This window comes from Aphanomyces invadans, assembly GCF_000520115.1.
Source record: "Aphanomyces invadans strain NJM9701 unplaced genomic scaffold supercont1.21, whole genome shotgun sequence".
In the NCBI taxonomy this organism is placed as follows: Eukaryota; Oomycota; class Saprolegniomycetes; order Saprolegniales; family Verrucalvaceae; genus Aphanomyces; species Aphanomyces invadans.
The window spans coordinates 362,682-384,687 of record NW_008580166.1 but is presented as its reverse complement, the minus strand read 5'-3'; the positions used below and the strand labels follow the sequence as shown (position 1 = coordinate 384,687).

The window sequence follows — 22,006 nt, the reverse complement described above, 5'->3', positions numbered from 1 at the left end:
GCTGCAGATTCCACGAAGATGCACGTCTGGTTGGTGGGGATGTCCCTGTGTCGTCGGAGGACGTGACCAACGGAGGTTCCATCAGTGCTTGAGGATCAAACGATGCAGCGGGTTTGTCGTGCATCAACGGTAAAAAGCTTCGGCAGATATTTGCGTTGGGCACCGGATTCCAATAAGAGAGCACAGTTGGCGGCGGTGACACTGATCAAGGGACTTCGTTTCGGTCTGTGTGAGTGCCCATGTTCCACAATTGTCGAGTCGGATGCGTTTGACGTGTAGCTGCTATCCAGACGAACGCGCGACGGTGCTTTGTTGTCGACGTAACCAAAGTGTCCATGTATATCTGAAGCTGGCTTGGCCAAGTGTCTTTCGTTTTTGAATGTCGTTGGCGTCGTTCAAGAGGTTTCCAAGTTTACGGGTGGTCTGTCTTGTGTAGTTTGGAGGCGACTGTTTTGGCGGCTTTGTGAGGTCGTAATGTCTGTTCTTCCGGGTTCATTGCGTGAGCCCATTGTGCCAAGGGGTAGAGGCGAACAGCGTCAATGACATGTCGTAGACGGCTTCTTGCGTGGAGGAAAAGATGTCGATGGAGCCGGGTCTAGCTCGGGTGACTGTGGCTCGAAGAGCAGTCGTGCACGCAGAAAGTGAATTGCTCACGGATATCGTTGTCATTTCATCTTTGTGTAAGAGCGAGGTGGGGAATGAAACACTTTTCGTGTTTGGCTTCATGTGCTTGGGAAACAGAATGTTTCGTATACTGTATAGCAAAGTCTGCAGGGACTACGTTGCGGTCGGCCTTCACTCGAAACTCTCCCCAGTTTTGTGCGTCAAGGCATGTATCCGACAGTGCTTTGCGGCAAATGACATAATCGATCTGGTTGCAAACACAGTGGTCATTACGGCGGGATGTCCACGTGTTGGTGTTGTGCGCGCATTTTATTTTACCTTCGTGTTGTCGGCGAAGCACTCGTTGGTGGAGCAGAAGTCAGCAAGGACATCACCATTTGAGTTTCGGTGGCCGCGGCCATTTTGGCCCATGTACGGGAGCGTGCTGTGAGGTTTGCCGAGTTTAGCATGATAGTCCCCACAGACGATATTGACGTCTGGTTTGGGCAGTGCTGCTGTCCGCTGCAGTGGAGCTCATCATAGAAATTTTGTCTCTGGTCGACGGGGTAGTTCATGTGAGGGCTGCAACCACATATAAATTGTACTGACTGCGTTAAGTGTAGGTGTTGTCTAAGGGTCAGTATGGCGATGCGAGGGCTTGGTCCATGGACGCTCTCGATGAGGGGAGAGAACAATTCTCGACTTCATCTCGCAGCAGGTTTCGTCCGGGCAATCACACCAACTGGAATCGGAAACATGTTGTGCACTCTGGTTTTCTTGGGCTCGAATACAATGCGACTCCTCGCTCCTCCGACTTCCTATGTGCTTGGGCCCGCTTGTGACAACTATGTTGTTTGAGATGTATTTCACTTGGATGTCCTCGATAAGGGGAGTCTTCGGTTGCCCAATCCTGCGTGCACGATGTAAGAAGAGTCGCAAGAGATGTGGTGCTCCTCGACAATGCGCCTTTCATATTTGCATGCAACACCTTGAGCGTTGCTAGCGAGATGTTGTCGGTGCCAAGAAGATAGCACGGAACAGCGACGTTGCAATCGTTGCATATCGCGTGATTGCCTGGGACGCCGAAACTCGCGGACGGGCGAGGAGCCACGCCTTACTTCCAGTCGGCAGGCTGGAGGCAGCCACAGCTGGAGCGCTGCGGCGTGGGTGCGAGTTGCGCAGGTACGACGGACGTATGTGCACATTTGAGGTTCTTTCGTGAAAAAACCGCCGCATGGCGTCATACAGTATAGAGTTTGAGGTGTTTGTTTCGTGAAATGTTCCGAACGGGGGTGATGGCATGTACGTACTTAGTAGGGGGTGAACTACTAGTTTCTTGCCTGGAATTGTGATAATTATATGGCAATTTGTATATTGATGGTACTTCGATAAAACTCCACCAAACGTCGTGTTTTTAAAAGCTGTGTTAAGCGACCGCAAAACGAATGTAGGAGTCATGTGCTGCACTGCTTTGTCGTGACATGTATCTTTTATAGCGATAAAACCTACACTCTTCAGCTGAACTCTCTAGTTTCGTCGTCGTCTGTCGTCAATCGCGCGGGGCATTCGCGCCTGGCATCCGCGTGCATTTCAAAAGAAGATGGGGTGCAGTGGATACGGAGGGCTTGCAATTGCGCTGAACTTCCTCGCGTTGGCGTCTGCGCTGACTGCGCTCCTGTCATCCAAGTGGGTGACCAATTCAGCCGTGGATGTGTCGTACAATGGCGTTGTGAAAGGCGCTGACACGGGATTTGGTGTGATGCTCATGTGCCTCGACGTCAAGTGGGACAACACGGCGACGTTGGTCAAAGGCACGAACACCGCGTCCAACTACAACATCAATGACTGCTACGGATACTTTGTCCCCCTCGAGCGCACGATTGCGCGTTTTGACGGCCAGCTCAAATTCGACAAGTACATGACAAGCATTTGCGACCACTACGCTGTCGACAACGACCGCGCCGCGGGCGCACTTGGCACCATGTCGGGCCTGCGAAAGGACGCCATGAAAAACTTTTTGGACAAGACGTGTTCGAGCACAGGCAAGGCAGTGCTAGCGATGACGTTGGGCAGTCCGTTATGCCTGTTCTTGTCGTTTATCATGCTCGTCTTTGGCGTGTGCTGCTGCGACAACCGTAGTTGCATGGTCCAAATGACTCGGTTTCTCACGATCTTGTCGGCAATCTTCTCGGTCGTGCTGTCGTTCTTGGTCTTCAGCCAGTTCACCCAGTTGCGGTATGCTGACGCTACGTACGGCTTCTCGTTGTACTTGGAGATCGCGGCTTTCGTGCTTACGATCCTCCTGTCATGGGCTATTGAGCAGCACATTTTGGGCGGCGGAAAGGGTACAAGGCACGACCGCATTTGAATTGAATCTTACAAAATATGTCACTTTGAGTAAACTCGACAGTCCGCTACATGGGTCGCGAATACACGGGACTAAAGTCGAGAGTTCTGCCGCTTTGAACAATACTGACGATGTCGTGCATCTCTCCTAACCCGAAAGCTCTCGCAGCGGTGTTTGCGATGCGGCCTCAGCACCGTCAACGTCAAAAGCTTCAATTGAACGCCACCGTGAGTTGCATGAGCCTGTTGGCGTTCTGCGTGTTACTGTTGTGTTGCTGCTGCTGCACATGTAATCTGTACACGTCGTCATTCGCAAGGACGACTGAGTCGCATGCAGAGGATCATCCCAGTCCAACGGGTGGCGACCCCTTGTTGATTTGCAGTGGCCTTTCAAGACTGTCAAAGCCATGCGGTCACAATATGAATTTACACACGCTTGGAGCGCTACACAATGTCTGCGCGGTGCACGCTCGTCTTGGAGATGAGATTTTGCTCTCGGATCTTGGCTTCCAGTCGCTTGTCCGTGTCGTCAGCGTTTCGCCGCTTCTTGACACTGCCCTCGAACCGTTCGATGACACACACGGCAAAACACGCGACGAAAAACGAGGCGAATTCCAAGTACAGAGGTGCGCCGTACGCAACGTGCGACGAGCTTGCTTTCGCCTTGCGCAACGGCCCAAACACGAGAAACGACATGATGGCACTGCACACGATCCCAATGTTCACCATGTAACGTGCGAAGAGCGGTAGTGACGCACGCGAGGTGCAGCAGCATGCGCTCACGATCAACAGGATTAGCGCAAAAAGATTGAGCGTATTCGCAGCGAGCACCAAGGCTGCAACGGCTTTTCCGGTGCGGCTGCACGACGCTTCCAGGAAGTCGTTCATGGACGACGACGACATGCCAGTCATGATGGCCAGGGCCTTGGACGCTCGAACGTTGTTTGTATGAAAGTGGTCGCAGATGCTTGTGGCGTACGCGTCGCGCTTGATGACCGTGTCAATGCGCACAATTTCGTTTTCGATGGGCCAGAAGTACGAATAGCACGTGCGCATGCTGAAATCTGCCACCGACTCCATGCCGGGAATAAGTACCTTCGCGTTGTCAAAGTCAACGTCCGCGCAGAGCCCCCACAAGCCCAAATCACCTTGGACACGCTTGACCCTGCCATCCCATTCGGAATCCACGACGGCATTCGACACCCACGATGGCAAGGCCAGGGCCAGGAGGCCCAACGAGACAACGAGCACCATCGCGACGATGGCGGCCAGCCCTTTCCGCATCGACCCCATTGCTACTCTGGGTCTCCGCAGAGACAAAGGATTCGCGATGTGACCACACTGTGAATTGCCGTCGTGATGTGTGTGCCATGCCGCCGGCATTGTGTCGTCCGGATAAAGTGTCGGTGCGGCGAGAATAAAATTGCAGCTCGACCACGAGAGTTTCACTTGATATCACTATACATCGTCGTCAAATCGTAAAAAGATCGGCGCGGGCTGGTTTTGCTTGTTTGAACTTGGTGACATGAAAACTTCGAATTTTACCCAATGAAAACGCACGAATTCGACGTGATTTCGATAGTTTGGACGACAAGAGATCAATGCCATCCTGGGCGCAATCCACTTGATCAGGGGACAAATGTACTCGTCGCCACAGAATTCACAACGAGGGTATCGCTGACGTGCTGGCAGTGGAATGAGAAGCAATCGAGTTGCGAAAGTTATGAAGTCGCGATGGAGGCCATGACGCTGACGCGCTCGAGTTGTATGCAAAAAGACACGTTTCGTCAAAGAAATCACTGCCAATGGGGAACTTGGCGCTCAGGGGGATGCGTGAGGGTAATTGAAGAGAAATCCAACCGCTTGAGGCCGTAGCTCGTCGCAGCTGGAGCGTGTCCAGCATGTTCTCGTTGCACAAAACGGCACAACCGGCGACAAATGCGTTGTCGTCGGCCGATGCGTCGCTGAGTTGTAAGTTCTACGAAATTCGATTTTTAGCCGGTTGTTGAACTGCAATTCACTTCGACATTCGATCGTCCGCCCGGCGACTCCAGGGCATTTCTTGAAATTCCAGGTCGACCAAGGCGTACCACGATGGTGTCTGGATGGGGTGTGTCCGGGATCATTACGATCCTCATTGCTGTAGGGCTTGGCTTTGTCTGCGTGATCACTCCTATGTGGTTCACGAATGTCGGGGTCGCGCAACACCACGACGCGATCATTCAGAGCGCTGAAACGAGCGTCGGGTTGATCGGGATGTGCTTTGACGCGAAATTCAAGGGTGAAAACAACGACCAGTACAACGTCAAGGACTGCTACCCGTTCTTTGGTGGCGCGGGTGGGTCGTACCGCTACATCGGGCACACGAGCAAGCCGTCGTTCCAAGAACACAAGTCGGACCTCGCAATCTGCGCTTACTACTTTGCGAACCAAGAAGGAAACAATGCCGCCAAGGAGATCTCCATCATGACGGGTATGGCGTGGGTCGATGTTGACTTCTTCCTCCAGTCCACGTGCGGCTCCCTTGGCAAAGCGTCGATCGCTATGTCGATCCTGTTCGTTGCGTTGACGTTCCTGACCCTCGTCGCGCTCATTTGTGTCGTGCTTTGCTGCAAACAGCAATTGTGGCTCGTCACGTTCTCCCGCGTCTCATCCACTCTGGCTGCCATTTGCTCAGGTGTGCTCACGTTTTGCTTGATGTCCCAAGCGAAGGGCATCAAGTCTGGCGGCGACGGCGTTGATATGCGCTACGGTTTCTGCTTCTACTTTGAGTGGGTTGGCCTCTTCTTCGTGCTTGTCGGCTCGTGGTGCATTGAAAAGCACGCGTTGTCGCAGAAGACAAAGAAAGTTGACCTCATATAATCGACCATTCTCGACCTGTAGTACTTACTACTAATCTACAAGGACCATAGTACTACTACCACGGAGTTGGGTATAGATAAATGAGATATCATTTATCATATTTATTCACAATGACACGTGAATTCCAGAACGAAAATAGGTCTTGAGCGAGAAAACGGCCATATCGATGGGAAACATGGGAGGAGTCGTCGCGGGCGGCAACGGTGCAGTGGCAAGGAGGTCGATGGGAGGCAATCAACCGCCACTTCTGTACGGAGATCCAGCTACGGGTTCCAATGTTGCTCCAAACCAGTACACACATGCGCAAATGCAGGCGCTGTACATGAATCGCGGTCGCGCCGACATGGGATTCATCCAAGACCATATCAACAGCGTGCTCCAAGCTGCCCCCGAGATGCAAGAAACAACCACTGTGCGCAATGAGGTCAATCTGAAGAAACAATCGCTGAAGCTCGTGGCACTCGACTCGGCAACGGCGCGACTCGAGTTTGTCTTTGACGCAGGCAAGCCGTGCACAGTGACGCTGTTCTTGGACGCAATTGAAACGATCGACGACGAAGGCAATTCCACGGTCACGAGCCAGAAACCTGCGAACGGTTCGATGAAAGACTGGGGTGGACAAGTGTTTCCGGCTGGATTGGGGCAATCCTTTGCGTCCGTGCCACTGTCGTTGGCCGACTGGACACCGTCCCAGCTTATCTACGACGGGAAGAGCAGCACGTTCCCCCTCGTCGTGGAGATCACGGTGGTTGCGGATGCCTCAGTCGCGTCAAGGACGCAAAAGCAAGCAACATTTATCATGTTCCCACCTGCCACGGGTTCGAGCCCTCCCTTGCGAAAGGTGCAAGTGATCAAGCAGAAAGTGGAAGTCCTGGGCCAGACTTACGAGCTACAGGAAATATACGGCATGGAAGGCGCGGCATGTTGTACGACCACAACAAACGACACCATGGGCAATGCCACCGCGCCTGCCTTGTCGACTTCAGCTGTAGAAACCGACGTCATCGACGGCGCCGAGTGCATCATTTGCATGTGCGAGCCTCGCAACACCACCATCCTACCCTGCCGGTACACATTCTCGATAGCATTTACAATATCTCATCCGCTCATGGCCAGACACATGTGCATTTGCTTGGAGTGTTCGGAAGCGCTCAAGCGACCTGGCAGTACGTGTCCCATCTGTCGGGGTAAAGTCGAGTCCATGCTGCAGATCCGTGTCAACAACTCTGGTCCAGCCGCGGTTGCCGTGAAGTGACCAAACGGGTGACTCTGTCGTGGGGGTAAATTGGACTAAGAAAAGGGGCTATCTATTGCATGGGACGTCATGCTTGGTACATGCGCTCCTACGAGAACAAGCGTGAGCGCCATCCGTGTCCATGGAAACCATTACCACTCGATCGACTGCGATGGGCGGCCTCATGGCTCCCATCTCAGCGTAATACCTTGACGGTGGCACGGAGTTGGAGGCCGGTTTTGGCGGCGTTGTATTGACAGGGGTGTCGGTGAAATTAAAGTGGCGACTTCGTTGCGACGAGGACGTCTTGACGGTGGCGCGTGTCGAGTCGACCTCGGACACCGTTCGCACGTTGTCGTTGTTGTTTGCTTGGATGCGACTGTTGTCGCGGTTTGGAGAACTCGTTCGGCTACTGCAGGCCGTGCAGCTGGGGCTGTGCTGCTGGGTCGGACTGTCGCACGGACTCGAGTTGTTTGGCGAGAACGTCGACAGCGTGCGGGACAGCATCTCGACCCTATCAAGCCAAACATGACGCGTGGTGTCCTGTGGACGTCGCATACATTTGTTCTCGTCGCTTCAGGTCGAGCTCGCGCTTGGCTAGTTCTGTCTCGCGCTCTAGATACAACCCGTCGTCACGGGATGACCACATTCGCGAACGAAGCGTACCGTGGATTTGTGTCTCGCGCACCAGCAGCAACGCTTCTTGTTTTTGCAAATCCTCTTGAATCGAAAACAGCTCTTTCATCTTGGCAGCATATCTACGACCAATGTCACTCGCGCCTGGTCGCGGAATTGCGGCCACGCACGTGTTTTGCAATTGGACTTCAACCGACGACATGTTGTACTCTCGAAGCCGCCGGGCGAGGAGCGGCACGCGCTCCAAGTCTTCAATCCGTGGCCGTCTGGATCTCTACGGGGGCGCACACAAAACGTGTGATCCTCGGCACGAATACCTAGCCATACTTGGCGATGCAGCATCCATCGAATCGCTTGGAACAAGTCTTCGGAATACATGTCGGGAATTCTTGAAAACTTGCCCGCGTTGATCTTTTTGGCCAGCGCCAGTTGATTTGTCGCGTCAAATGGAGGGCTGTCGACGCATGAGCGAGACAAAAAATTGGCACAAGATGGACGTACACGAGCGCAGCCAGTTCGTAAATCAAGCACCCCAGCGCCCAAATGTCGGACCGTTCGTCGTAAGTCATGTCGTTCACCATTTCCTACACACACGATGACGACGACCGACGAGGTGATGAGACGCACAGGGCTCATGTAGTACGGAGTGCCAACGTTAGTGTGTGCAAACTTGGACTCGCTGCTAAGTTCCTTGGCGAGGCCAAAATCGCCTAGCTTGGCGTTGCCCTGGTGGACGGTGAACCATCAACACGAACGAAGTGGGCGACGATACCTCGGCGTCGAGGAAAACGTTGCCCGGTTTGATGTCGCGGTGCAGAATTGGTTTCACCAAGTTGCTTTCTTTGTGTCGATGGCACTCTTTCAGCGCAAGGTACATGTGTGTGAGGACTTTCCAAATGAACGCTTCGTCGACGAACGTTCTACCATAGTACCACACATTACGACATGTAAATGGGGCATATGCCTGTACCCGTCTCTTCGGTGGCGCTTGATGAGACGACTAAGGTCGCCTCCTTCGCAGTACTCCATGACGATGAAAATTTTCGTCGACTGCTTGTCGATGACCCGGTCGAGATACCGCACAACGTGTGGGTGTTTCAGTTCCCGCAGGATGTTGACTTCGCTCACGATGAGCTGCTTCTGCTTTTCGTCCATGTGCCCATAGTCGACTTCTTTCCACACGAGTTCCTGCAATTATAAGGGCATGAGTTGACTGGTCGCGCTGATCATGTCGGGCCCGTCGTGAGCGCGGAACATACCTTGTTGTCTGCTTTCCTCACGATCTTGCTCACGATCCCAAACGAGCCTTTGCCGATCACTCGTACATGCTCGTACTGGTCCATGCTTCTCCTCGATCGTTGAGAGCCCGAACGCGTCCGTGGTGTCGTCCCCGACGGTGCGAGAAATCTTGTCCCGGGCTGGATGAGACCACCGCGGTATGGGGTTCACTATGGAATCGAAAACAACTTGAGTTCACTATACCTTGAATAATGGATTTGGTTGGCGGGATTGGGTCGGCGCAAATTGATTGGTCAAATTCAATCGAACTATTGCTTTTTATCCAATCCGCGATCCGTCTTCGAATGGTTTAGCCAATCAGGGTCCAGGAGCCAAAATACAGAAGTCGTACACATTGCACATACACAATACATGTAGCAAGCATCTCGTCCGTGACGTGCCACGGTCGACGCAGCGATGGATCGATGCTTGCGCTCTTGGTCATGCAACACTTCACTCGAGCCCACGAGTAGTAAATGGATGAACGTTATCGCTCCGTGGATGACATAAACGGCGACGGTGGCAATTGCTTGATCGTGCCGTAGTACCGCAGCGCTGCAGGCGGCGAATTCGCAGTGGGGATCAGCGGCGACAGGTCTCTCTGTTCCTGCACCCACTCGGCGTACAACGCGTTCATTGCAGCAGTGAGTTCGGCCTCTTCGTTGTGCCATGCTTTGTCTGGGTCTTGTTGGTCGACATCGATGATGGGCGCTCGCAGGTACCGTTTTGGTTTGGCATCGTCCTTGTCGTGCTTGTAATCGCGAAGCTGCTGGCTTCGGCTTTGTTCGACGTATCGGCGTTCTGCCATAGCGAGCATCTTCTGCTGCTTTGGAGTTTGTACCCCCGCCAACGCCGCGAGGAGCTCGGGCGGCCGTCGCAACAGCGTGCACGTCGAGTCGGAGATTGTAAACAAGTCCTTCTGCCGCCGAATCATCTCTTCCCTGTATTCCTAGCCATGCGAATCCATTGTATTCGTTGCTTTGGTAGAGATGTATCCTCACCTTCTTCTGCTGCTCAAACATCAGCTTGTCATGCATGTGGGCCTTCATCAAGTGCATGTCTTGGATCTTGGTCAGCTTGACACGCTACCGCGTAAACCAAAAACGAGTGCTCCACGGCTGAGAGGGTCGTCCCACGAACCGCATTGAAGTCTTCCATCTCCGACCGCGATCGTTGATCGTCTTGCTTTCGCCAATTCACAAGTGCTACTCTCTCCTGTAGGCCGAGCTGCCGCTTCTCCTTGATTTCTACGCACGTTTGGCGTCACTACTTTCGCGATGCGCATGCGAGCTGCGCCATGGTGTACCGCCGATCTGAATGTGGCGTGCCACCATGCCAACGCTACACGAGAAGTTTCGTGCGTGTGCCTGGCGCGCTTCCACCTTTTTCCTACAGCTAGCCACGTTAGGCATGACAGTGTGGCATACGCACCGATGCTCCGACGCCAAGTGGCGCTGGGCCTTGACCTTGACGGCTTTTTTTGCAGTGTCGCCCGCCGCCTGTTGAAAGGGACGTAGTGCCATGACTGTTGAACGACACGATGACCCTCACTTGTTCATGCAAGTCCTGTTCGCTGACCACGCGGCGAATACACCGATACGGGGTGTCCATGACTAGGCTATGGGAATGGGACAGCGTCGTCGCGTCCTGCAGGCGCTGCGCCTGCATCTACTCCAACGTTCCATGTGATTTTGTAGACAAGGAACCGAGGAGGTGTTTGCGTACTGGGTCAGTCTCGACGTGGTCTGCGTACGAAAATTCCATCGCGTGTTTGTGCTGGTCCTTCATGGCGTCGAATGGATGAAGACGAGAGTCTGTGGCCGTCGACACAGTCGAGAGGCTCGTCGTCGGCGACATGTCGTGCCGTGACGTGGTACCATCCATCCACTTTGCAGCCAGAGACGGCCCCACAAGGGTGAAACAAGCGTCGACAAAATCGAGAAACGTGATGTGTCCGTCGCGGGGGCGTTGCAGCCACGCGTCAAGCTTGGCAGCAGCGCCTTCATCGTGTGGGTCGAGCAGACGATGGCGTTCCAACATGGGTCTGAGCTGGTTCAGCTCCATGTACCCTTGGCCGTCGAATGGTCCAAACAGCGCTCGACACGCGCGCACGTACGTGCTAGTGTACTTTGTGGCAACCCGCTGTTTCGGAGTGGTCCCAACGCGTCCTCGAGGAAGCGCAACGCGCTGCAAGATGCGGGCCGACTCTTGTTGTCCGAGCATTTTACCGATTGTTTTTACTACTGCCGTGCCTCCCAAGTCAATTTGGGCTCTGGCCTGGCACAGCATGTTGGCTTGGTTTTCGGGATCCATCGAGAGCAAATTGCGTGGCCGCGCCGTCAGCCAGGTTTCATTTCTATTTATGGACCAGCGTCGTCGCCCACCCATGTGGACGCGAACAAGATTCCTCATCCAAGCCCGTGCGCTTTGACGTGAGAACACGACGACGTGGCGTGGGCAGCAAGCGCATGATGTCGTGGAGGCTGACGTGCTCGAAGCCACTACGACAGGCTCACAAACTCACGCGACACGATAGCGTCTTTGTCGAGTTGACGATGGGGCCTCTGCGGCAACGACCCTCGGAACACACGTCCATGCCGACCAAGCGAGAACACTTTGACACTAGGAGAGAGGCAAGCAAGCTATTTGTAACTAGGAGAGAGATGTGTCCCCACTTGTCGCTGGTAGCAGGCCCCCTGCGGCAGCGCTTCCGGCATGTGTGTGGGCTGCGCATGTTCGTCCAATATCCGACTCGACCGTCGGGAAGTTTATGCGACGCAATTGGATTGGTGGAAACTCGGCCACGAGGGGAATAAAAAGAACAGTTGGCGACATGGATACAAACATCAAGTGGCGATTTCGATTTTGGTATTAAATTGCGTCGCCACCACCACCCCGTCGACGTCAGATACGAAATTCTCGGTCGACGCAACCACGACGACAGACGAGAGGCCGCCGAAGAAACGACGAACTGCCATGGAGACCCTTGAAGGAGATGCAGGATTTATGGACAAGTACAGTCGCCAAATTGGCGCGTTTGGGCTGGAAACCATGGCCAAGCTCGTCAAGTTGAAGGTCTTGATTGTTGGCATGCGTGGGGTTGGCATCGAATGTGCCAAGAACTTGATCTTGGCTGGACCTGGCGCCATCACCATTCATGATGGTACGATATACAGACTTTGTCAAAGCCGTCTCATGCGTGGTCTAGATGGGCTGACGGAGATCGAAGACGTGGGGGTCAACTTCTTCTTGACCGAGGCCGACGTTGGCACCCCTCGTGGGCCTGCCGTGTTGCATCGCGTACGTTGTGTCCTTCTTTGCTGCTCGACTCGATATCAACGTCTCACGCGAGTGCGACGTGTAGGTGGCCGAGTTGAACAAGACCGTGACAGTCAAGGCCCACACGGGACCGTTGACAGAGGATATCGTGCGCAAGCACAATGTCGTTGTGTTCACGCACACGCCACGCGACGAGTTGATCCGATGGGATGCATTTTGCCGCAAACAGTCCCCTGCAATTGGGTTCATCAACTGCGACATTCGAGGTTGCGCCGTCACACGGCCATGTATCATCGTCTTGACGCAGCGCCATCTCTTTAGGCGCGTTTGGGTATGCGTTCACCGACTTTGGTCCTGCGTTCTTGACCCACGATGCGACGGGCGAGAACCCCATCACACGTATCATCACAGACATTACGAACGACGACGACGGGCTTGTGTCGTTGCTCGGGCCCGACGACGACGGCAAGATGCACGAGTTGCCCGACTCGGACCACGATGGATGGATTGAGATTAGGTAGGATTGTCTGGTGTGGTTGCCATGGCTCATGGGGTGTGCTTGTCGTGTGCAGTGAAGTGGACGGCATGGTCAACCTGGACGACCCGACCCAGACCATCAACACGATGGGTCCCTACCGCATCAAGTTTGCGTCGAAAAAAGTGTTTCGAAATGGCAAGCAAGTCGAAGTGTTTGATCCGTATCACTTGAAGCTTGTCGGCGGCACCGCGCGGTTCTCGCCGTACCTTGGTGGCGGCATGTTTACGCAGAGCAAGCAGCCCTTTACGACGCATTTTCGATCGTTCCAGGAGACGCTGGTACGGTCCGCTGCCATCTTTTGCACGAAGGACGGGTCGTGGAATCGTCGTTGTAGGTGTCGCCCGTCCATCCGGGCGATTTTGGCCTCATGTTTACCGACGGCGCTAAATTTGGTGGGTGACGTCGGACGATGACGCTCATGGTGGGTGGAATTTGCCAGGTCGCGCGGAACAATTGCACTTGCTCGTGTGGGGCCTCATGGAATTCGAAGCAACGCACGGGCACTTGCCTCGTCTGTACAACGACGAGGACGCTGACGAAGTGGTAAGGCTGGCGCGTAATCTGCTTGCGTGGTCGGTCAAGAAAGAGGTTCATTTAGATTGCGCTCGCCAAAGCTGGTCCGCCCGCCCTTCCCGGCGTCGAGGTCGAGCCACTTCGCGTCGACGAAGTGGACGAGACGCTCCTCCGACAACTGACCCACGTCGCGCGCATCGAGTTGCATCCCGTCGCGGCCTTTTACGGCGGTGTGATTGCGCAGGAAGTGGTCAAGTTTACGGGCAAGTTTACGCCGTTGAAGCAGTGGATGCACTTGGATTTCGCCGAAGTCCTCCCGGACAAGCGACCGACCGACTGGGCGCGTCAAAACTCGCGCTACGACCACATGATTCAAGTGTTTGGCGCGGCGTTTCACGACCAACTCGGTGCGCGACCATGCACGTTGATTTGGCTCATGTTTTGTGCTAGCCAACGTGCGAACGTTCTTGGTCGGGTGCGGCGCGCTCGGGTGCGAATACCTCAAGAACTTTGCCATGGTTGGCGTCGGGTGTGGTCCCAACGGACTCATCACGGTCACTGACAACGATCGCATCGAAGTGAGCAACCTGAACCGTCAGTTTTTGTTTCGAGAACACAACGTGGGCCAGCCGAAATCGGTGGCCGCGACCGCCGCCGTCCGCCACATGAACGCGTCGCTGAACGTGCTGACGCTGGAGCACTTGGTCGCCCCGACGACGGAGCACGTGTTTGACGACGCGTTCTGGAACGATCTGGACTTTGTCACGAACGCCCTCGACAACATCAAGGCCCGGCTGTACGTTGACTCGAAGTGCGTGTTTTACAAGAAGCCGCTGCTCGAGAGCGGCACCCTCGGCACGAAATGCAACGTCCAGGTGCGCGCAATACGGCGTCGACATGGTTTGATCGTGGGGTAGGTCGTGCTGCCGTACAAGACGGCGAGTTATGCTGACGGGCCAAAGGACGCTCCTGACGACAACATCCCCATGTGCACGTTGCGCAACTTTCCGTCGCTGATTGAACACTGCATCGAGTGGGCCCGCGCCCAATTTGAAGACGTGTTTGTCGTACCGTTTGCCGACGCGGCCAAGTTTGCCGCGGATCCGTCGACGTACGTGCAAACGGTGCGCCTCGCGACGGTGGACCACGTGAATCCCAAGATCGGTGCGTCGGCTGTCTCGAGCGAGCTCGAACGGTACGCCGTCGATGGTGCTGTCCCCCGTGCTCACTCGTGTGTGTGTGTGGTAGCGTTCGCGCATTGCATCGGCTCGTTACCAAGCCGCAAGTGGACTTTGACGTGTGCATGGGGCTTGCCCAGGACCTGTTCACGTCGCTCTTTCGCGATCGCATCCTCCAACTGATCCACAATTTCCCGGAACACCACCAGACCAAGTCGGGCGAGAAGTTTTGGACTGGCGCGAAGCGATTCCCCCAGGCCGCGACCGACATGGACTTTTCAAACACGTACCACGTCGACTTTGTTCGGTCGGCGGCCAACCTGTTTGCCGTCAACTTTGGCTTGCAGCCGTTGCCGGAAGACGACGTCGTGCTATTGTCGTCGTCATTGCGCCAAGTCGAGACGTTTGCTGCGTACGTAGAGTCGCATCCGATGCCAGAGTGGCATCCGTCGAGTGAAGCAATCGCGGAAAACGACGAGGCACTCAAGAAGCAGCAGCAAGAGCGCGCGACCACTTCGACCGACGTCCACGAGCTCGAGCGGCTCCTGGACGAGCTCGGGTCGCTCTCGTCCAGCCAGGTCGCGACTGCGCAGCGCTACGTGCCGGCGGACTTTGAAAAGGACAACGATTTGAACTTCCACATTGACTTTATCGCGGCCGCGGCCAACATCCGCGCATGGAACTACCGCATCAAGCAAGTGTCGCGGCACAAATGTAAGATGATTGCGGGCAAGATCATCCCTGCGATCGCGACGACGACGGCCAGCGTCACGGGGCTCGCCATGATTGAACTGCTCAAGATCGTCCAGGGCAAGAAGCTCGACCAGTTTAAAGACTCGTCCAACTCGCTCGGCCTCAACATGTACTTGCTCCAAGAACCCGCCGAGCCCGAGAAGGCCAAGGACGAGTACGACATGATTGAAATGTCCGAGGTCAAGTGCAAGCCGCCGGGATTCACCAAGTGGGACACGACGCTTGTCACGGTGCGAGGCGCCACCCGTGGGGCGACGATTGATGGCGCGTTTGCTGTGATGTAGGTGGCACCACGCGTAACGCTGTCCGAGTTTCTCGATCAACTGCAGGACCAAGTGGGGCTGCATGTAAACTTGCTTTTCCATCCCATCGCCGAAGTGGACGGTGACCAGTACAGCGCGGTCCGCGGACTCATGCTATACGATCGCACGGCCTTTAGCGCGGCATTGAAGGCTCTGTACAAGGAAAAGCTATCGGTGCCGCTTCGGCAATGGGTCGAGGAGCGCTACCACGGCCTCGTCGACTGCGACCGTCCGTTTGTCGAGTTTCAAACGTCGTGCTCGGACGATGACGACGTTGTGTACAAAATTCCAACGGTCGTGTGTCGTTTCATCAAATAGATCATGTTTTTTTTTTTCAATCGAAGCGCGGCGCCTCGGCCAGTTTGTCGAGTCGCATTGATATCACTTGCGCCATGCGTTGGGGCGAGCTTGACGTGAATGAACCCGTCTGTCTTGTGGAGAGAGCTTGTCGCTTACGGCGGCAAGTCGGGGCAGAACGTCACGACGAAATCCGACGTGTCTGGGCAGCTCTTGGTCTTGGTGTCGTCCGACGGGTACTGATATGCGTCACGGCACCCGTTCGCGTAGCACACGACGTACGCGCAGTTGTACCGAGGGTCGTTGCGGGCCGGGCCTTTGGGAAAGATGCTCATGGGCACATTGAATCCGACTTTGGACGTCATGCGCATGCACTCGACGAGGCTTGTGCATGTTCCCGACTGCATGGAGAAAGATCATGACGATTCCAGAAGGTGGTGGGAGGTGCACGTACTCCAGGCGGCACGGTGCTGATGTCGTACCAGACCTTGCCCCCTGCCACGGAGAACTCGGCGACTGCGGCCCACGAAGCGAGTGAGGATGTTGGCGAAGACGGAGGACGGGCTTACGTGTAGCCTGCTCGGCTCGGCCATGGCGAAACATTCCACTCCACGGGGCTAGGGCGGTCACCCCACACCCCGTCGCATGGGGCTGCAATGTGCACGTGACCGCGTTGTCGTAGATATCGATCGGGTGCATGCATCGGCTGTGAAACTCAAAGTTCGCCGAGTACACGGACATGGCCAACGAACTGACAAAGAGAGCGGGCCACGGACGCATCCACAATCTGGGACGGTCGAAACAGGAATGCGATGGGTCGCAAGCCGACCGAGGGTACCAAAATAGACAGGAAGACCCAACTGTGTACGGTTTCCTCATATTGGCAAGCAGTGCAATGCCCTGTCTTGGAGCACATCATCATGGCGTCGGTGGTGACAAGCCTGCGCGCCTCGTTCGATGCCTGGATTTGATGCGACGGAAAGTAGACGAGTCAATGTACAAGATATCGTTATCCTTCATGCCCCGACATGATCCACACGGATCATGTTCCACTTGTTTCCTTGGCTTCACGTTTGGCCTTGGCAGCCGCGATCTTGGCATTGAATGCCTGACCAGCTCCATTCAGTCACTTAGATTGCTCACGGCATGGGATGTAAGTATACCTCCTTTCTGCTTCCAAACTTGCCACGATTGTGGTAGATAACACTGGCCTGGCCAGATGCTGTCGTGGCCGCGATCGCTTGCGCCGCTGTCTCACGGCATGCTTGGGCCAGTTCCTGCGCCACTTGCCGGTCCCGCGCCGACATCTCGCCGTCGAATGCGACGGATACTGTCGAGTCCGGATAACTTACGTACATGTGTTGTATTTAATGTACGTACGATCCAGTACACTCGGGAACTGTTTGAATGGCCACCACGGCCAGCGGAGCGACTGGAGCGATCACGTCGACGCCACTTTGGTTTCTGGCGAGTTGGCCGCAGGAAGGCCAGTGCGGCGCTCGTCGCCCGTGGACAGGGCTTAGAACGAGGGACAGCGGATCTCGATGATGTCACAACCATGCTAATTCTGAACGGGGCTTATATGCAACGTTCTGTGTGGAAAACTGTTTTCAAACCACTGAGAGACTCCAAGCATAATAGTGCATGTGTGCGCCCGTTTGAAAGGACCAGCGCGGCCGCAGGAACCGTAGGATTGCATGTACCCCACAGCAACTAGCATGCAAAAGTTTTAGCCCTTCACATCCTCTGAATATTCCCATCGACGCTGGTCACGACAGTGTAGTTCTTGTGGAGCAGCCTTCAATGCATGGACCTTTTGAAACGGCGCGCCATTCACAGGCGACGACTTCGCCATGGGCTAGACCCGATGGCATTCGCTGCCAGAATCAACAACGAGGTCGAAAGATGCAGCCAAAGAGCGGAGGGTGCGCCATTCTGCCACGCGAACAAACGCATCTCCATGTCGACCAGACAAACTATTCACCGCAACCCGTCGTGCAATTCGGTCGGGTCATTTGGCTGCGGCAAGTTCCGTGCCATGACGCCTTGCCTCTCTCCCGAGGGCACTTCGAATTACTTTTCAGAAACCGTTGCGACGTGTCGTCGCAGTTACACAATAAGGAAGAGCAGCCGAATGGAGGCGCCGTCGGACGGCGGCGACTTGGCACTCCTGGCAGACATGGCCAAGATGGAGTTGAGGGACTGGTCAAAGCAAACCCGCGCGGGTGCATCGGATCAGTTGAAGGCGTTGCGGCAAGGGATGGGGGCTGCCAGTAGGGCACGCGCGAAGGCTCGCGCGGACCGGGAGCGCCGGACGAAGAAGCGCGAAGGAATGTACAACCCGCACGTGATCCAGGCCAAAGCCGCCGCCCAATTGCAAAAGGAAGAGCTCACAAAGGTGAACCAACTACTACTTGCATCTTGTTTGCCTGGAACGTGCGTGGACCGCAGTATTTGATGCCCGAGTGTGCGTAGCTCATGAAGGACGTGAACGCGCTGTTGCGGAAAGAGCGCAAGAATCTTCCCCAATGGATTCGAGTACGCTCCTCCTTGCTTCTGGCTTGACCGGCCTCCCGATTAGAAATACAAAGACGAAGACCCACGATGTGTGTACTACCACAGCATGCTGCGTCGAGTTGGACTACCGGAGCGTCACGCTCGTGTGCGTAGGCCATCGCGTGCCGTGCTCTTTTGTGTGGCTACGTTGGATGACCATCGCCGATCGTTGTGTAGTTTGCGCCGTGGTTCCTCAAGTCGAACCAGCTCGTGCTCAACAAATACGGGCAAAAGCTGTTTGATCGATTTGAAGCGGCATATCTAGCGCAAGTCGTGCGTCTCAGCGACACCGAGGCGGCTATTCAGAATCTTGAGGCGTTTGCAAAGCGCGTCGAGTCCCTCCAACTGGGCCCTCGAGAACAGGTGCATCGAAGTCTTGGGGGGCCACCTCCTACACATGTGTCAAGACGGGCAGTTGTGTAGAACCAGTCATTGCTCCAGCGAGCGTTCCGCACTGCTTCCTTTCCACCCCCGAGGCTCCGCTTCACGGACCGATCGAGTTCGATCCACCCGTTGATTCGCAACGACGGCAGCATCGACGATGATACACCGTTGGCAGACATCGCAGACAAACACGACTTGGACGACCCAACCGCAAAAGCTATTCCAATTGCCCCCGTCAAAGTCGCAGCAGCGCCGCCTGGGTTGGCCCCCGCCGTGCCTGGCAAAGTCGAGAGCCACGGAAAGCACTTGTACCATGCATACAACGGACGGTGGAAGGATGGCCACATGCGAGGACCAGTGGGGGTCTACGAGTTCGCGGATGGCGGCAAATACACTGGCGCGTGGAAGGACAGCGTGCAGTGCGGCATGGGCACCGCTGTGCGTACTGGAGTGAATCTTGGACCCTTTCGATTCACGCATTGTAGGAGTACCCGAACGGAACGAAATACGTCGGGCAATGGAAAGATGGCAAGTACCATGGCCAAGGCACGTGGTCGACTACAAGTGGGGTTGAATTCGTTGGAGAGTGGAAAAACGGGATGCGTGAAGGCAAGGGTCGGCTCCAGCTGCCGTCGGGGGCGGTCTACGACGGCGAGTTTTACAAAAACCAGCGGCATGGCCTTGGCGTTGAATCGAGCCCGTACGCAATGGATTTTATAGACTAGCATCGTTCATTGGGGTTGTAGGTTGGGTTACAAGTACAAGGGAACCTTTCGCATGAATCGAATATATGGCCAAGGGCAAATCGAAATCGAAATGGACAACGGCAAGGTGCACGTGTACGCCAAGGACCAGTGGCAGCCGTGCCTGTTGGGAGGTTCGTACACCCGTCTGAGTCTGATTCGCCATGGATTGGGGTCTGAGTCTGATTCCAGAGGCTGCCATGGAGGCCAAGATGCACTGGCTTGGGATCGACGACAACGAAGAAGTGTTTATGCGGCGGCTCATGCGCGTGCGGGACGATTTCCGCGCCGACGATCTGCAAGAAAAATTCCATGTCAAGGAGGCGCAACGTATCGTGGATGCAGAGCGTGCGAGAAAGCAAGCGCTACGGGAAGCCAACAAAGACAAACGAGAGGCCCTGGCGAGGGCCAAAGAAGCCTTCAAGAATCGAATTTTGCAAGACAACGACAGCGACGACGTTGACGAGAGCATGCCGAAACCACGTTTTCTCCGTGGGGACGACGACGGTGATGACGACGACGAGAGCGATGACGAGAGCGACGATGATAGCCAACATGACGACGTTCCCGCACAGTCAAATCAATAGCTGTACACTCTCCGCCTTCTTTAGAAACGCCGTCGAGCCCATCAGTGTCCCTGAGGCGATCGATACCTCGATGATACCCGGAATGAAACGAGTATTCCATCCTGCCTGACCCCAAGACGTGGGCCATCCGATACAATGTGGTCACAAATCGTCACGGTAGAGCGGATTGTCATTTGAAAGTTTCGAGCATTGCAATTCCCAGCAGGATGTTGTCTCGATCAAGAATACACGACCTACACAAAAACGAACGCTGCTTTAGTACAGAGCACTCCATCGATACAAAGCACGCACTGCGTCGGACGGGACCGAATCCTCTGCATCATGTAGTGCACAAAGGCTCTGCACTTGGAGCCGCTCGCCACGCACACGGCCAAGGAAATGCTGGCCACCGAATGTGCTCGACGTCTGCTTTATATGTTCGCGTGGAGCGACAAGCGGGTGTGTCGTAAACTCTGGTGGCTTGTGTTGGTCCAGGGCATGGGCGTGATGCATGTCTCGCTTCAGATTCTTCACTCGTTGTGATTCCCTGGCCATACATGATCTTCTCTGTCTTCTTGGGAAGACGATCCTGAACCACGCACCTCTTTGTGTCCCATTCCTTGGCCCGCAGCGTTGCGTACTGCTTGTCCGTCAGCGCCTCCTCGAGTTGCTTTCGTTCTGCGTGCTGTTTGATCCGCAAGTCTTCTCGCTGTTTTTGCTTGAACCGTTGAAACTCCTACATTCGACCGTCCGTCAGTAAAACACCACAACAGGTGCGGCTTGATGGATGGTGGCACCTGTGCGTTCTTGGCGCGCTCGAGTTTTTCGATCGCATCGGCGCGTGCGTACACGCTCTTGGCCTGTTCGTACAGTTGCAGCTTGGACAGGTTGCGCTCGGACGTTTTGAGGTCGAGAAGGGTCTTTGAAAACTTGACCATTGGTTCGTGAATGCGGTCGAGGTAGTCTTCCAGCTGCCTCGTTTGAATCGCATGGGATTTGGCCAAGTCTTCGCGGCGCCAGTCGCAATTTGTGTCGACGTCGACGTGCCTTTGAACCCACTTAGAGTCGTGTTGCGCGCGAACGAGCGTAATCGCGTCGAGAAAGTGGTCGCCTTCTTCGTCTTGTCGCCGCTAGTACACGATGTTGGGACAGCATTAAATGACTCAAGAATGCTGCAAGGAGTACCTTTTCGTAGGTCTGCTGGAGTTGGATGAATTCACGTCGGATGAGCCGGAGTCGGTCTCGTAGTACGATCGCGGGGGCATACCGGCCTTTCGTCGTCATTTGACGCAACACGCCCATCATTTCCGTGCGGATCTTCGTGAACATGACGATCTGGTCGCGTTTATCCACAATGTCGTCTGCACCGTAACCAAAGATCGAATACACATCGGCCAGGCACTGGATTTCTTGCGTGCTCTTGCCTTCCAACGCGTCGGGTTCAAGCTGGGCAATCGCAAACCTCAAGTCGTCGCAGAACTAGCAAGAGAACACGGACAGATGAACAATGTCCCACTCACACGCACATGGCGTTGCGCTCTACCTGGGCGTCGTCGCCGCTCGGCTGCGCCATCGTGCTTGGATTCCACCGTGAAAAAGCACGAGCCAATGCTATTTATAGAGTCCAACCTGATTGGCCGAATATAAACCAATCAAAGAAAACCACTCACAGTGCGCAAGGCGGCAGCACCGACGACGACGCCACCGACGGAGACGGGTCATCGCGCCGGGGTCGGTCGGGAGTACGCGCGCCTGTACGTCTCATGTCAACGTACACACGGTACCACGCCTTGTCTCCCCCTGTGGCGTGTCAGCAAATCGTCGCCGAACCCGTCTGGGATGAATCGTTTCATGCTTCCTCCAAGGTGACTCGTGCATGTGCTTACGCCTGCGCTTCACGGCCACCATAAGAACCACAAGCCTTTCCACACGCATGTA

The 22,006-nt window shown here is 55.1% G+C and overlaps 10 protein-coding genes across 13 annotated transcripts; 4 read left to right on the top strand and 6 right to left on the bottom strand.

The window, feature by feature from the left end:
* Positions 1–2,203: 2,203 nt before the first annotated feature.
* Positions 2,204–3,050, bottom strand: H310_09444 (hypothetical protein). Its single transcript, XM_008875517.1, has one exon. The coding sequence runs from the start codon at positions 2,965–2,967 to the stop codon at positions 2,542–2,544; it is 426 nt and encodes a 141-aa protein (XP_008873739.1). The 5' UTR covers positions 2,968–3,050; the 3' UTR covers positions 2,204–2,541.
* Positions 3,051–3,308: 258 nt separating this feature from the next.
* On the top strand, positions 3,309–4,323 carry H310_09443 (hypothetical protein). The gene has a single exon (XM_008875516.1). The coding sequence runs from the start codon at positions 3,898–3,900 to the stop codon at positions 4,294–4,296; it is 399 nt and encodes a 132-aa protein (XP_008873738.1). The 5' UTR covers positions 3,309–3,897; the 3' UTR covers positions 4,297–4,323.
* Positions 4,324–5,043: 720 nt separating this feature from the next.
* Positions 5,044–7,131, top strand: H310_09442 (hypothetical protein; the record flags this gene model as incomplete). The annotated part of the gene is made up of 3 exons (XM_008875515.1): positions 5,044–5,796; positions 5,951–6,879; positions 6,928–7,131. The coding sequence occupies 3 exons, from the start codon at positions 5,044–5,046 to the stop codon at positions 7,064–7,066; spliced, it is 1,821 nt and encodes a 606-aa protein (XP_008873737.1). The 3' UTR covers positions 7,067–7,131.
* On the bottom strand, positions 5,951–9,116 carry H310_09441. Of its 2 annotated transcripts, none has more exons than XM_008875513.1 (11): positions 8,941–9,116; positions 8,652–8,869; positions 8,454–8,601; positions 8,309–8,407; positions 8,183–8,265; positions 8,009–8,135; positions 7,852–7,955; positions 7,712–7,803; positions 7,606–7,660; positions 7,202–7,559; positions 5,951–7,154 (listed from the first exon to the last, which is right to left on the bottom strand). In XM_008875513.1, exons 1-11 carry the CDS (start codon positions 9,022–9,024, stop codon positions 7,134–7,136), a joined length of 1,389 nt encoding a protein of 462 aa, XP_008873735.1. In that variant the 5' UTR covers positions 9,025–9,116; the 3' UTR covers positions 5,951–7,133. The 2 variants fall into 2 exon arrangements, with proteins under 2 accessions (XP_008873735.1, XP_008873736.1); XM_008875514.1 differs by having other exon boundaries at positions 7,254–7,559.
* A 169-nt stretch (positions 9,117–9,285) lies between these two features.
* H310_09440 lies at positions 9,286–11,481 on the bottom strand. 2 transcript variants are annotated; one of them, XM_008875511.1, is made up of 7 exons: positions 10,685–11,481; positions 10,511–10,627; positions 10,391–10,458; positions 10,266–10,348; positions 10,100–10,206; positions 9,961–10,044; positions 9,286–9,908 (listed from the first exon to the last, which is right to left on the bottom strand). In XM_008875511.1, exons 1-7 carry the CDS (start codon positions 11,369–11,371, stop codon positions 9,447–9,449), a joined length of 1,608 nt encoding a protein of 535 aa, XP_008873733.1. In that variant the 5' UTR covers positions 11,372–11,481; the 3' UTR covers positions 9,286–9,446. The 2 variants fall into 2 exon arrangements, with proteins under 2 accessions (XP_008873733.1, XP_008873734.1); XM_008875512.1 differs by having other exon boundaries at positions 9,961–10,206.
* A 355-nt stretch (positions 11,482–11,836) lies between these two features.
* H310_09439 (hypothetical protein) lies at positions 11,837–15,946 on the top strand. Its single transcript, XM_008875510.1, has 12 exons — positions 11,837–12,122; positions 12,168–12,259; positions 12,324–12,504; positions 12,560–12,755; positions 12,811–13,054; positions 13,111–13,168; positions 13,216–13,319; positions 13,375–13,696; positions 13,740–14,164; positions 14,207–14,484; positions 14,538–15,450; positions 15,505–15,946. The coding sequence occupies exons 1-12, from the start codon at positions 11,936–11,938 to the stop codon at positions 15,838–15,840; spliced, it is 3,336 nt and encodes a 1,111-aa protein (XP_008873732.1). The 5' UTR covers positions 11,837–11,935; the 3' UTR covers positions 15,841–15,946.
* Positions 15,947–15,974: 28 nt separating this feature from the next.
* Positions 15,975–16,599, bottom strand: H310_09438 (hypothetical protein; the record flags this gene model as incomplete). Its single annotated transcript, XM_008875509.1, has 3 exons — positions 15,975–16,220; positions 16,274–16,335; positions 16,389–16,599. The coding sequence occupies 3 exons, from the start codon at positions 16,597–16,599 to the stop codon at positions 15,975–15,977; spliced, it is 519 nt and encodes a 172-aa protein (XP_008873731.1).
* A 36-nt stretch (positions 16,600–16,635) lies between these two features.
* Positions 16,636–17,207, bottom strand: H310_09437 (hypothetical protein). Its single transcript, XM_008875508.1, has 2 exons — positions 16,983–17,207; positions 16,636–16,927 (listed from the first exon to the last, which is right to left on the bottom strand). Exons 1-2 carry the CDS (start codon positions 17,175–17,177, stop codon positions 16,862–16,864), a joined length of 261 nt encoding a protein of 86 aa, XP_008873730.1. The 5' UTR covers positions 17,178–17,207; the 3' UTR covers positions 16,636–16,861.
* A 704-nt stretch (positions 17,208–17,911) lies between these two features.
* On the top strand, positions 17,912–20,197 carry H310_09436. Of its 2 annotated transcripts, XM_008875506.1 has the most exons (8): positions 17,912–18,217; positions 18,295–18,357; positions 18,401–18,481; positions 18,553–18,738; positions 18,799–19,197; positions 19,245–19,459; positions 19,506–19,636; positions 19,695–20,197. In XM_008875506.1, exons 1-8 carry the CDS (start codon positions 17,954–17,956, stop codon positions 20,087–20,089), a joined length of 1,734 nt encoding a protein of 577 aa, XP_008873728.1. In that variant the 5' UTR covers positions 17,912–17,953; the 3' UTR covers positions 20,090–20,197. The 2 variants fall into 2 exon arrangements, with proteins under 2 accessions (XP_008873728.1, XP_008873729.1); XM_008875507.1 differs by having other exon boundaries at positions 18,799–19,459.
* Positions 20,198–20,240: 43 nt separating this feature from the next.
* H310_09435 (hypothetical protein) lies at positions 20,241–21,670 on the bottom strand. The gene is made up of 6 exons (XM_008875505.1): positions 21,612–21,670; positions 21,254–21,547; positions 20,866–21,198; positions 20,671–20,804; positions 20,381–20,615; positions 20,241–20,322 (listed from the first exon to the last, which is right to left on the bottom strand). Exons 1-6 carry the CDS (start codon positions 21,639–21,641, stop codon positions 20,308–20,310), a joined length of 1,041 nt encoding a protein of 346 aa, XP_008873727.1. The 5' UTR covers positions 21,642–21,670; the 3' UTR covers positions 20,241–20,307.
* Between the last annotated feature and the right edge of the window lie 336 nt (positions 21,671–22,006).

Bases quoted from the DNA above. Each gene is read 5' to 3' on its own strand.
- H310_09435 (XM_008875505.1), bottom strand. From the start codon at position 21,641: ATGGCGCAGCCGAGCGGCGACGACGCCCAG. The intron at 20,805-20,865 runs GTGCCACCATCC...GGTCGAATGTAG, and splicing joins AGCGCGCCAAGAACGCACAG to GAGTTTCAACGGTTCAAGCA. The intron at 20,616-20,670 runs GTGCGTGGTTCA...ATGTATGGCCAG, and splicing joins AAGGAATGGGACACAAAGAG to GGAATCACAACGAGTGAAGA.
- H310_09436 (XM_008875506.1), top strand. From the start codon at position 17,954: ATGGAGGCGCCGTCGGACGGCGGCGACTTGGCACTCCTGGCAGACATG. The intron at 18,218-18,294 runs GTGAACCAACTA...GAGTGTGCGTAG, and splicing joins AAAAGGAAGAGCTCACAAAG to CTCATGAAGGACGTGAACGC. The intron at 18,358-18,400 runs GTACGCTCCTCC...CCTCCCGATTAG, and splicing joins ATCTTCCCCAATGGATTCGA to AAATACAAAGACGAAGACCC.
- H310_09439 (XM_008875510.1), top strand. From the start codon at position 11,936: ATGGAGACCCTTGAAGGAGATGCAGGATTTATGGACAAGTACAGTCGC. The intron at 13,169-13,215 runs GTGGGTGACGTC...GGAATTTGCCAG, and splicing joins TACCGACGGCGCTAAATTTG to GTCGCGCGGAACAATTGCAC. The intron at 14,485-14,537 runs GTACGCCGTCGA...TGTGTGTGGTAG, and splicing joins GTCTCGAGCGAGCTCGAACG to CGTTCGCGCATTGCATCGGC.
- H310_09441 (XM_008875513.1), bottom strand. From the start codon at position 9,024: ATGGACCAGTACGAGCATGTACGAGTGATCGGCAAAGGCTCGTTTGGG. The intron at 8,266-8,308 runs GTGCGTCTCATC...TCGTGTGTGTAG, and splicing joins CTCCGTACTACATGAGCCCT to GAAATGGTGAACGACATGAC. The intron at 8,136-8,182 runs GTACGTCCATCT...ATGCGTCGACAG, and splicing joins TACGAACTGGCTGCGCTCGT to CCCTCCATTTGACGCGACAA.
- H310_09443 (XM_008875516.1), top strand. From the start codon at position 3,898: ATGAAAGTGGTCGCAGATGCTTGTGGCGTACGCGTCGCGCTTGATGAC.
- H310_09440 (XM_008875511.1), bottom strand. From the start codon at position 11,371: ATGAGGAATCTTGTTCGCGTCCACATGGGTGGGCGACGACGCTGGTCC. The intron at 10,628-10,684 runs GTACGCAAACAC...ACGTTGGAGTAG, and splicing joins ACCACGTCGAGACTGACCCA to ATGCAGGCGCAGCGCCTGCA. The intron at 10,459-10,510 runs GTGAGGGTCATC...CCCTTTCAACAG, and splicing joins AACAGGACTTGCATGAACAA to GCGGCGGGCGACACTGCAAA.
- H310_09437 (XM_008875508.1), bottom strand. From the start codon at position 17,177: ATGTACGTAAGTTATCCGGACTCGACAGTATCCGTCGCATTCGACGGC. The intron at 16,928-16,982 runs GTATACTTACAT...GGAGCTGGTCAG, and splicing joins AGTTTGGAAGCAGAAAGGAG to GCATTCAATGCCAAGATCGC.
- H310_09444 (XM_008875517.1), bottom strand. From the start codon at position 2,967: ATGCGGTCGTGCCTTGTACCCTTTCCGCCGCCCAAAATGTGCTGCTCA.